At 42.0% G+C, this 12,995-nt stretch overlaps 1 protein-coding gene across 2 annotated transcripts in view; it reads right to left on the bottom strand.

The window, feature by feature from the left end:
* The window catches only part of RAB3C (RAB3C, member RAS oncogene family), a 396,458-nt gene that overhangs the window by 185,386 nt on the left and 198,077 nt on the right, over positions 1 to 12,995 (bottom strand). For both annotated transcript variants that reach the window (XM_069222464.1, XM_069222455.1), the window contains exon 3: positions 2,606 to 2,724. In XM_069222464.1, coding sequence (XP_069078565.1) covers positions 2,606 to 2,724 — 119 coding nt within the window. The remainder of the gene's footprint in view (positions 1 to 2,605; positions 2,725 to 12,995) is intronic.

Raw genomic sequence — 12,995 nt, 5'->3', positions numbered from 1 at the left:
GCCCGGTAATGGAAAACCATGCTGCGTGGGGTTTGCGTCATTAGCAGCAGCCAGAAGTAGGTGTTGCTTTGTTTCTCCAGCAGCGATGCAGGTGGTGAGTCGATTTCAGCTGCAAAGTGGGTGGTGCACCGTTTTTATAGCTACATTCCAGGTGGTGTGTCAAAATTTTCCCCGCACGGCTTCCTTTGCGTGGATTTCAGGCCTTGTTCTACCAGCTTCACCTTTCAAGGGCCCAGGGACTGGATAGGGCACCACTTGTAAGGGCAGTAGTCTCAGGAGAGAGTCCAGGAGCTGGCAGAGAAATTCTTTGATGCCACTGCGACTTTCTAAACAGGGGGCAAGCTCAATCCAAGCCCTTAGAGATTCTTCACAAGCAGGAATAAACCACAACGTCCAATCTTTCAGGCAGAAGGGGCAACTTCATGCCAACCCAGCAAAGCACAGTCACAGGCAAAGGGACAATACTCCTCCTCCAGCTCTTCTTGACAGAGGTTCCTCTTGGTTCCAGAAGTAACCTGAAAATCTGGGCTTTTAGGTCCACTACTTATAGCCCTTATAAGTAGGCAAACTTCAAAGGAAAGTTTCTGTTGTTTACAAGATCCTGCCTTGCCCAGGCCTGGCTCTGGACACACACCAGGGGGTTGGAGACTGCATTGTGTGAGGGCAGGCACAGCCCATTCAGGTGTAAGTGACCACTCCTCCATCCACTCTAGCTCAGATGGCCCATCAGGATATACAGGCTACCCCCCAGCTCCCTTTGTGTCACTGTCTAGAGGGGATTCACAAACAGCGCAACTGTTAGTCTGACCCAGACAGAGACTACACAAACAGGCAGAGTCACAGAATGGTTTAGGCAAGAAAGTGCCCACTTTCTAAAAGTGCCATTTTAAAACTGACAATTTAAAAACCAACTTTACCAAAAGATGTATTTTTAAATAACTCAACATTTCTATCTGCTCCCAAAGGGAAACTGCACTTAAAAGATAATTAAAGGCAGCCCCCATGTTAACCTATGAGAGAGATAGGCCTTGCGACTGTGAAAACAGACTTTGGCAGTATTTCACGGTTAGGACATGTAAAACACATCACTACATGTCCTACCTTGAACATTCACTGCACCCTGCCCAGGGGGCTACCTAGGACCTACCTTAGGGGTGCCTTACATGTATTAAAAGGGAAGTTTTGGGCCTGGCAAGTGGGAACACTTGCCAAGTCGAATTGGCAGGTTAAAACTGCACACACAGACACTACAATGGCAGATCTGAGCCATGGTTTGAGGGTTACTCATGCGGATGACAAAATCAGTGCTGCAGGCCCACTAGTTGCATTTGATTTACAGGCCCTGGGCACCTCCAGTGCACTTTACTAGGTATTTACTAGTAAATCAAATGTGCCAATCATGGAAAAGCCAATTGCACATATAATTTACACATCGAGCACTTGCACGTTATCCCTGGTCAATAATGGTAAAGTGCCCAGAGTACCAAAAACAGCAAAAACACAGTCCAGCACACAGTTAAAACATGGGAAGTAGAGGCAAAAAAGACAGGGGAGACCACGCCAAGGGTGTCAGGTCTAACAACTTCCAAGGGGTGACTGATAAACACATAGATGCCCAAAAGTTCATTTTGTGCCCTTCACAGAAGCCGAAAGCATGCAGCACCGCCCTGGGGATTATGACCCCCCTCTCCGTCCTGGGGATTACGAATCCCCTCTCCGCCAGATTTGTACTTCGCATGGGCAGTGCAGGGGCCCCCATGGCCAGCCCCATCGTGCTTTTCAATGTCTACATTGCAGACAGTGAAAAGTACAACGGCTGCCATTGCAGACTATGCCCTCAACGATGCCTCTGGCTCAATTATGAGCCAATGTCAGTGTTGTGGGCTGTTCCCCGGGGCCCGCCGGAAGGCGACCGCACTAGCTGCAACCTGACAGCGGGAGATGGCCACCCGCCAAAATCTTAATGACCCCCTATGTGTTAAAAAAAAAAAAAAAAGACCTCTAATTGAATGATAAAATGTCAGAAATGTAGATATCCGGTCAGAGAATTAGAGCCTTGTCAAGTTCCCTGAAGTGATCAAGATTACCAAGAATCCTAATTCTTTCCAAAATCTTGGTGAATCACTAAGCTGATTTGTATAGAAAACCTCCACGCCTGATCAAACATGTTTATTCTCACAAGCATTTAACAGCGTTTTTTCAGAGGTGAGTACATTTCTTCCTGATTTATAGCAAATAATATTTCACTGAGGATAATCTTGAAATTGGGAAGATGGATACAATTTTGAATGTGATCGTGGCATTTATTGGCACTCCATCTTCTAATGCCAGACGACATATATATATTAGTAATTCATTTGGTTACTTCTTTCTGCACCACCTGATTGAAGTATATTTTATACATGCTCTACATTTGTGGCACAAGTGCATAATTGCTTATTTCCTACCTTCCGGAAGTGAGAACCTAATTTATATATTTAATTATTTACACACACGAACAAAGGCGTTTCATAAACATTTCAGTTGTCATATTGAACTGAAGAATTCCACAATAGCAGATGTGAAGCAAATTATACATTTCTCACATATTTTAGTTACTACTTACCAGTCTTGCACTGCATTAAATGACTCTTCATTTGTGATATCATACATTAGAATGAAACCCATAGCACCACGGTAGTACGCTGTAGTAATGGTCCGATATCTTTCTTGCCCTGCAGTATCCTACAAGAAATAAAGAACATTTTACTTCTTAGAAACACTAGCTAAAGTCTGACAAAATGTAAACAACAAATTTGAACACCCTGTAGTTTGCCAAGGTCCCTCCCTTTCATAAAAACCTGGACTGAAAAGGTCTCATTAGAGCTGGACAGAGTATGTACCGTCGACATGGCAGAGTACTTTGCTACCACCATGCTGGGGGTATTCTGTCCAGGGAAATTTATAGATGTCCACTGGCCCAGCATACATCTCTTGTACTGGAAGGAACCTCAGCCATGGCAGTGCCTGCCAATGCATTGGAAGATTGACAAACGGCTTCATCCACATAACAATCAATATTTATTTTATTTTCTAAAGCAAAATCCCAAAATCAGATTTAAAAAAAAAAAAAAAAAAAAAATGATCCCCCTCATCATAAAATATTTCTTCCATGGTGGTTATTTACAAGTTTTAACTGCCCCCTACATTGTCATTTGTTCACCCACTCTAAATAAGACAGACGGTCAAATGGCAAAACCTCCATTGGTTCTTACTCTGTCAGGCCATCTGAGGTGTATGTAGGCGGAGTATATGAAGTAGTCTCTGCCGCTGACATACTTCATTTCTGACCAATTCTAAATGAGAAGGGAGGAATTTCAGTTTGGCGGAGAGGTTACTCTGTTGCCTTTCTGACGAAGTACCCTTTCTGCCAAAATCTAAGTCAAGTCCTACATGTAGCTAGATTTTAATCTGAAATTGTACCTACTTGAATTGGTCTGGCCATGACAATAAGGATTATGTAATTGATTGGCCATACCATTCCTGAAAGAAGGCAGTTACAATAATGTACACATTTGTGAAAGACTCAATGATGCTTCATTCACAAATTATGATGAACAAATCAAGCTTTATTGAAAGCCCACGCCAGGAGATCTTCATATTTTATTGGTTAGGGGTTTAGATTTTTATTTAAGTATGAAACTGTGAAAGTGAGCGACTAAGTGTATCTTGTTTGTGCTGCCCTACATGTCTATTGTTTTGGACAACATTTTCCAATTTGTAAGGACCACATATACACATACTCATGTTATCTCTGAAATATTTAGCTCTTCTATGTATCTGTGATTGACTTGCTGCTATGTTATATTTCAAATGCACCACTGTTATGTCCTGCGTAAATCACTTAGGGACAGATATACTATGATACTGGGTGCAAAAAGTGATTGAAAAGTACGACACTCGCTGCGAGCAGTATCTTTTTATGAACTGTCCTAAGAAATAATAGGGCAGTTCACAAAATACCAAATTGTAGTGGATCACAGAACAACCAGCCTAATAAATATTAATTAGGCACTTTGCAAGTCACTACAATTGGCTGCAACCCCAGTGATGGTGGAGACCACCATCCCTTTGATTGAATTCCAAAAATGAACCAATGGCCAACTCCACTTGAAGCTTCCACCTCAGTTTGTAAAGGTGAAATAGTCCAATGGGGACCCTCTCCCTTTTGCAAAACAGTTACCAACTTGGGAGTCTGTAACTTAATACTTGAGGCCAGTATTCCAGTCTCAAACCACTGGTACACAGGGATCGAATCGTAATCTGTAAACACATTTTAGGAGTTGGCAAAACTATACTGACTTCTAAAATGACTTCAGTATATTAAAATTACCTTTACAATGGTTTGAAAACACTCCACATTTGGGAATCTGAGGGTTGGAGACTACTAAAAAGTTTAGTACATCCTTAGTTAGTTAGTTCTCGACCCTACAAATTCCAAAAAGAAATAAAACAAGAAACAGTTCTTTTAAAGTTATTGATACTTGCACCATTGTTCAGACAGACCATAGTTTACCAGCCACCAGTTAGCTTTGGTCGTCTTTAAGAAAGTTTAAATCCACTGAAAAGTTTATTGATGATTATTGCAAAGCTATTTTCGAGTTAAAGAGGGTTTGGATTTTCTTACCTAATTATAAGGAGAGAACATATTCTCAGATCCGTTTGAAGATATTTGATGTTGGTTTCATTTATGTTCAGATCCTAATTCAACATAATGAGTATTGCAGTGACGTAATTGGAAATTGGTAATAGCATCTGTACGATGAACGGTGCATGTTACATACAAATGAGGTCTAATTGGCTGATAACATAATTGCAGTAATCCTGCACACACAATTCCTCCTCACCAGTCCATAGAGAATCATTTGGGAGAAAGGTATAAAGAGGCCTAAAAGTTACAGAGAAGCAGCCAGAAGATTGTCCTGAAAGAGTAATGGAAAACTGTGATCGGATTGCAAATCTAAGAGATTCTTGAAAGAATGTGGGGATAATACATAGTCTGGCATATCACAGTGAGAAAAAGTGCTAATTATTAAGCCAATACCACAACTGAGAGGCTATCATACTGTTATAAAGAAAGGTAGTATTCAGGCTCATTACTGTAGATAGTAAGGATGCCTTGGGGTTTTCTAATATCAATTTTGTTTTATATTAGAGCTGCTAAAATAAAAACAAAATAATAATAGTTTTCATCATTTTGATGCACAGAGTGTGTCCTAATAAATAACTAATCATTATACACACTAGCTACCGAGTACGTCTACTGCTATATGTGCAACCACAAATAACTCCTGTAGATATGAATATCTCTGACAGGATTCTTTACACTCCAAATCAAGGTGAGTCTAACCTAATTACAGAGAAGAATGGGAGACAGCTGCCAGTTTTCCTTTTCACCAGTGGGATTTGGGGGGAGAGGAAGAATACGTAAACACCTCTTAGTGCTGAGGAAGTACCCCAGGATGTGCTTCATGTTTAGCGCGGTCCATAACAACAAAATCCCAATTGAGTTAAATTGCCATCATAAAAAAGAACAAACTGAGGTGATTTGGATCTCACTTTTACACATTTTCAAATGCAATTTTCTGGCTGTAGTTCAGACATAGCATTTGTGCAAGCTAGTGCCTCTCACAGTACACAGCAAGGGGGGTGGCTCCAAGCTGAATTATCCAAAACAGGGGGACAATGGAGTATGACATCTCACAACTGACTTTCATCAACCTTCCTGAACCAGTAATCAGGGGGACACACTTCCTAGACGTTTCCTTACTTTGACAAACAGAAACTGAAGTCCCATCCCTTACCCCTACCATCTACTAAATGGCAGTGCTCAGGAAGGACTAATCAGCAGCCTTTTGCTAACAAGGTTCTCATTGCATTTCCTTAGGGTAGCCTTGTCTCCACCTGCCTCTCTTCAGTGTCTTGATCTAAATCCTCTAGCCACAGGCATGCATCCAATACAATTCCACTGTGTGGGGAAGCGGTGACCATTCTCCATCTTGTCATGCTAAACCAGCAGCATTCAAATGTTTTCTACTTGTCCTAGTATTCAGAATCTCTCAACACACAGAGACCCATTACCATACATATGCTATACGGTCACTGCATGTATATGCGCTCAACATGTACACAGAATGTCAGTGCAAGGTTCTGGTTTGCTCTTAACAGAGACACTTTACATTAGAGGAGACAGAAGGCTCACCTCTCTGACACAGAAAAAGATCTGGTCATATTAGTGATTCACAAAACAGGGAATGCTGTCAGCATCGCTTTATGGGATGCAGCTGATGCGCACACACAGTAGTCCAATGCTCCCTATGATGGCACCTTTGGTGCATCCCTCCACATCACAGAACAGGCCCTGGACTTCTGTCTTTGTGCACAAATTAGAATAGTGTTCTGCTGTGGGCAAACATACTAGGATAAGGATAACAGTGTCACATCCAGTCAGGCTCTCAGGACAAGGGTGCATGCCTGTTTACCATGCAGGGGACATTCCCTTCCCAATCTGCAGTAGCATGTTACTGCACACATCGGAATTAAAAGTTAGGGGATTTTAACTGCATCCTATATACATGTGGTGCAAAAAACACTTCCACCATATACATTTCTGCAGATCAATCCTGCTGGGAAAAAAAGCCCTGTCAATAGCGGGACAGTTTTATTTTGGCATGCTAATCCACTTGTTTTACACCACTTCAGAGGAAAAACCCATATTAAGCAAGAATTGCCATACTCGATGAATTAAGTACACATCAAAGTTGGTTTGTATTGTGTGTGATATTCATCCACTCTTAATAAGGGCTTTAGAGTGGCTGAAAACATCCCTCTTCAAACTCCCTGATGAAAGCGAGACATCTTGAAAGCAGAGAGAGGATGCAGCTCAGTCAACTAGTTCGCAGCTGGCAACGGAAGGCCGGGGGTCCAGGAAGTTCAGATACATGACTGCCAACGCTGCCCATCAGCTGAAACACATCTGTGTCCTCCAATGTTGAATCCTACCAGCACAGTGTTAGCGTGTTTTAGTCCGGAAAGACCCCGTCCACAAAGCAAGGATACCAGAGGCATGCTTTACATTCTTAAATTAGAAATTCATGGCGGACCATCATATTTAATGCATGTAGCAATAGTCATGGAGTTTGACAGAATTAAGTTTGTGTAGCTATTGGTACTGTTGCTTATTTAGAAGAAGAAACCAGAAGATCATGACTCACTATGTAAACAGGAACAAAAAAACGACGTCTGAATCGTATCTCACTTTGACACGAACCAAGCTGTGAAAGAGTTCAGTTAATCCCCTTAATAGGATTGAGAAAAAATGATGAAATCCCTTTGATCTCATTTCCTAATTTATTCAGCAAAACCTGGGTTTTGTGAAACCAAATGAATATCGAACGAGTTCATCAAAGCAAAATAACTGGACTCTTACGAAATCTGTGTTACATAGTTATTTGAATTATGAAACCGAATTAAAGGAGAGGAGACTGTGGCAGGGTACGTCAGGTGTACCGGTCTCATCCTTTGTAAACATTGGCACTGCGAAGGAGTCGGCCAACATTTAAATCTGGCCCTTGGTGTTGGGCAGTCCTTGTTGTTCTTGTGGTCCCTAGTCACCCAATGAGCCCCCCCACCTTTTGTTTGTTATCTGATTTTACCTGAATCACGTAAGAAAGCGGTTGTATTGTGTAGTGGTGGGGTTTTGTTTCACACCGTTTGCCTTTTCTAAACTCTTCTGGTTCCTCAAAGTGTTATCTCCACGTGCTTCCTACACTGCTTGGTGCTGCACACCACGCATCGTCTATTCATCCTCAACCGCAACTGTCCTAAAGTTCACCAGTTGACGACACCCCTCTCTGCCTGTGGATGCTGGGGCTCGTTTTACTCCTGCCACCTGGCACAGCATCACCCAAAGAAGCCTGGAGACACGCAGAGCTATAAACTCACGAAGACCATATTCAGAGACGGCAGCACTTTGCTCTGGCTACTGAGGACCGCATGTGGCGAGCAGAACATGGCACACCCGACACGTATGCTCACATGGAAAGAGGCATCCACAGGACGGCTCAGCTCAGTCTGTCATGCCTCAATGTTTTGTCCCTTCTGCCTTTGTGCAGCCCTTCGCAGAGCATTTAAAAAAAAAAACACCAATGTGCCTTAATGTTAGTGGATGAATACACAGAGCATGGCAATGGGATTTCCATTTTCCTGGCTTAATGACCTTGATAAGCTATTCTCGTTTTCCTCACCCCTTACCAATACACACATACGGAACTGAATGAAGCTAAGACAGCATTAAGTCTAAAATTAAAGAAGTGGATAAAATGGCTTTCAGCCATTCAAAGTAATGTGAAGGGCATTGAGTAAATAATGTCTGGGTTTTTTGCTACACCTTGGTACTATTAGCACATTAGTACTGCATTATCTTATCACAATGACAATATTACTAACTTGGGGCCATATTTACAAGAAAGTGGCGCAACAGTAGAGTTAATTTCATGTTTTTAGTATGAACTCACATAATTATTATCTATTTATCATTAAAATATAGTTTTAAGGAAGCCTAGATCTACAAGCAATTTTTCATCAGCAGTCTATATTCATTGGTCTGTTATTATGTCATTCATATTTTCGTCTGCCCACTGCACCATACAACATAGGGAATTGGATCAGCCCACTTCAGCTATTGGCTAACTTATATGTGGTAACAGGATTCTGTCTTTACACAAATTAAGGGATTTGAAAGTCCAACACAAATGCAAGTGCAACACAACAGTGAGGTTGGAGATGGCGGTGGCTTGTTAACACATGCTGTAGAAGCTGTGAGAAGCAGTAAGAAGCGTATCAGCCTCTGTAGCGCACAGAACTGTGGCGTCTTTTCAACACGTTGGTTAAGCAAGCTGTTCTTGGCTTCAAGAATTACTGCTCTGCAGATACGGCTACTCAACAATTCTCTGTACTAGCTAGACAAGGCACAAATTACACTTCCTTGTAATTTTGGTAGTGAGTTGTTGAGGCACCTCACAATTCTTAAATCAAAATTTGCAATGATATTTGGTCTCTTGGCACAACCTTATCACCATCCTTCTTCCTCTTGTGCACTAGATAGCCAGGTTGTGCTCAAGTCAAACTGCCACATTTCAGGGAGGTGATAAGGATTCTTTAACAAATTGCTCCATCCTCCTGTGGGTTCAATGAGTGGATTTCTAAATTACTAGATATAATCCTACCGGCAAAAGTATGTATTAATGGCCATTGTTTCAAGGAATCCCCATGGTTCAACTCTCACTTATTGAGTCTAAAAAAGGAGTGTAAACACCTGGAGAGAAGGTGGAGGGTGTCTTATGTCGAGACCAGGAAATGTGAGTATAGGACAGCCATCAAAAATGATCATGCCAAAATAAGAGCCGCCCAAGCCTCCTACTATGTGGAACAAAATCGAACTCTAATTCTCCAAAAGAGATCTTCCAGATTTTTAGAGACATTACTGAACCAGTATCATCTAATGCCACTCCAGAAGCTTCCGTTGGGCATTGCAATAGTTTGGCACTTTTCTTTAAAAAAAAGATAATGGATATATACTCTGCCTTCCCTGATGGGCCAAATCAAGACGTTACTGAAATTAAACAGTCCCTCTTACATCAACCAGACCCTAAGCTTATGGCCTTTCCTGCGCTCATAGTTGAAATCCTGAGAGAACTCCTGCAGGTAGTAAAATCTGGATCTCCGTTAGATCCTGAACCTCCTCATATATTTCACCAAGGGTTGTAAAGAATTGCTTCTGTTTTAACTGACCTACTAAACTTATCGCTTGATAGCGAACAGGTCTCTTCCCAATGGAAGCATGCAGTGGTCAAACCACTACTGCAAAAAAAACAGTCTCATCCTCCTTTGTCTGAATAACTACAGGTCGATCTCTCTACTACCAGGAGCATACAAGCTCCTGGAAAAGCATGTCAATAAACATCTCTCTGTCTTCCTTGAAGCTAATGAGGTTCTCCACCCCACTCAAATGGGGCATAGACCTCAACACAGCACAGACACAGCTTTGCTGGCAGTGTTGAAAGAACTGAGATGTCGTCTGGACCTAGGAGGCTCAGCTGCCATTATTCTTTGATATCTTTGCGCAGCTTTCAATACTTTAAACCATGCTATTCTTATTAAAAAAACATTAAAAGCAGGTATTGATGGCACAGCACTAAAATGGCTCACCTCCTTCTTGAAGAATCACACCTTTGAGGTATCAGACTGGCCCTGCATCTCCGAAAGTCTTCATTTGAGCTGTGGGGTACCACAGGGGTCTTATATAAGCCCCATGCTTTTCATTCTTTATATGTCCCCGCTGGCAGAAATTGTAAGTTCCTATGAGCTATCGCTGGTTTAAAATGCCAATGACACTCAGTTACTCATGCCATTCTCCTCAGATCCAAGCTCAAGTCATCTTCTGTCAACTTCTTGCCTTCAGGAAGTGGCCAGGTGGATGGCCAACTGTAGATTAAAAATGAATGAAGACAAAACTGAGGTCATATTATTGGGCAACAATCTCCGTAACAGGACTCTGACCCCCTTACTGGACTGTCTGAGGACCCTTCCACTACCTAGAAGTTCAATAAAGAGTCTTGGGATATGATTGGACTCTAGCCTCACTATGGACTGTCACGTAAAAAAGCTTGCTGCTACCTGCTTCTGGGTTCCGAAACGGTTGAGAAAACTTTTCGACCTTCTTCCTTTTTTAGCCAAAAGACTGATTGTCCAGGCACTGGTAATCTCACGTCTCGATTATAGCAATACCCTATATCTTGGCTCACCTCAGTATGTGGGGAATAGGTTGTAGGTGGTTCAGAATGCTGCTGCTCACCTTCTTATGAACATCCCAAGACATAAGCCTGCCAAAAAACTCTGGCAGCACTTTATTGGCCCTTGCACAGGGCACTTTACAATAGGGGCTCTTCTCTACTAAGGTCTGTGACCTATTTTTACATCCCTTGCAGGTCCCTTCGATCATCCACGGCCTACTTGTTGAAGATTCCCAAAATTCATAGATCCCATTGGGGAGGCCGTTCCATGGCCTATATGACTTAAAAACTTTGGAATACTCTCCTGTTGAAGCTTTGTCAGCTTAATTACAAATTGTTTTTTCGTAAGGCCTTGAAAACGTGGCTGTTTAAGACTTAGTCTGTGGTGCAGCTGGTAACCTGTGATGTCTGTTTCAGCGCTGGGAGGCCTTCTGGTAGGCATGCGCTATATAAGAATTTATAAATAGAATAGAATAGAATAGAATAACGAGGGCTAAACATAATTCTAGCCTTCCGGAGAAATTGGGGTTTGAGTCCACAATGGCTACAATGACAAAGGGCACTCAGGGACCATTCAGGACCTTCTTTGAACTTTAAACAGCGAGGTAGATAGCCAGGCACTGGACGCCTGCCTATGAGTGGTTGGGTACATGTCTTCTAGTCCTATAAGGGAGGAAACATTTAGATGTTGGTACTTGTGGTGTACTCAGCAGTCACCACTTGTGTTGTTGCCGTGGGGTCTAACAAGATTTTAAATGCCCTTTAATGCAGCAATAAAGGCTTTAAATACGCCACCAACCCTTCTCCATAACTGCACATGTAATACATTTCAGTCTGGAAGCTGATGTGTACACTGATATATTACCTTTCACAGGCTCATCCAAAATTCCATGTATTCAGTCTCAAACTCTTTAATTCACTTCCACACACAACCATGTACTACCGGGCTTGAGTGCACCTTCTAAGTTTCTTGTAAGACTTCCACGGCCATTGTTTTTTTATTCTAACCCAGACCCGCACACCACTGATAGTAATTTACAAAACAATTTGCAGTGGCTTATCCTGCAGAGTTCCCAGAACAAACAGCCAAACTCACCGATGCTCTGATCATGAGATCAGTTATACCGAATGTGGCTCCAGCTCATTTCCTAGTGGGACAAACTTGCCCATTAATATGAGTATCAGTAGAACCCCTCAATAGTCATCCCATTAATTTGCCCCATCTGTAAACTAGTCTGATTTGCTTTACCTAAATAACTAATTATTGCTGGAGCTGGTAGAGCCCTTTCATTAATCTGTGTTCCAATAAGTATCCGTTTAGGTTTTTAAAGTTTTAAAGGTCGAGAAAAGCCCTACTTGCCGCATTCCTCTCCAGATTACTGCAGATAGTTTAATATAGTAGCTGGGTGGAAAGGGCCCTCTCTTTTATACCTTTGTCATAGACTTCACTATAAGAGAACAGCAAGGTGCATGGCCTGTTTCTGCTGAAGGCAAGCAACAAAGACATTCACCAGACAGTTCCGGGTCTAATAAAGTGTCAGTAACTGCCTGATACAAGATCCAGAGATGGATCACTGGAATCCGCTTCTCCACCTCCAAAACTACCATAGACACGGAGGAGAAACCCAGGTCCCCAAGCAGTTTTCCATGATGTCCTTGACAAGGGCCAGAGGACACAGATTAGAGTAGGTGAGAAATACCTGAGCTTCAGAGACACATCCCTAGTTGTTTGCTTCCCCCCTAGGTGAAGACAACCTGTACAAGCACCCTGCTTGCGGAGCTGTAGATTGCATGGATGAGAAGACGTTGCATGCTGAAGAAGCAGAATCGCTAGACTACATCCAAAGAAAAGAGCCTGCTGTAAAAATGACTTGACGCCAGTAAAAATCTTTATTTCTTTTATACTGCTGTTACCGTTGCCATTTACATACAAAGCAGCATCTGATAAGCTTAAGATACTGATGGCTGGCATTGAGTCCCTGGCACGTTAGAATTCCACAACAACACAAAGGTTACAAGACCCAACCCACACTATATGACAAAACCACATATAATACAATACAATATATCCCCTTCCCTTAAAGACTCAATATAAACAATTACTTGAAACACAAATTATCGTAGTAAAAATCGTTGAAGACAAAAAATACACAGATATATTTG

This window comes from Pleurodeles waltl, chromosome 1_1 (genome assembly GCF_031143425.1).
Source record: "Pleurodeles waltl isolate 20211129_DDA chromosome 1_1, aPleWal1.hap1.20221129, whole genome shotgun sequence".
Classification (NCBI taxonomy): Eukaryota; Metazoa; Chordata; class Amphibia; order Caudata; family Salamandridae; genus Pleurodeles; species Pleurodeles waltl.
This window is presented reverse-complemented; position numbering and strand designations above follow the sequence as displayed.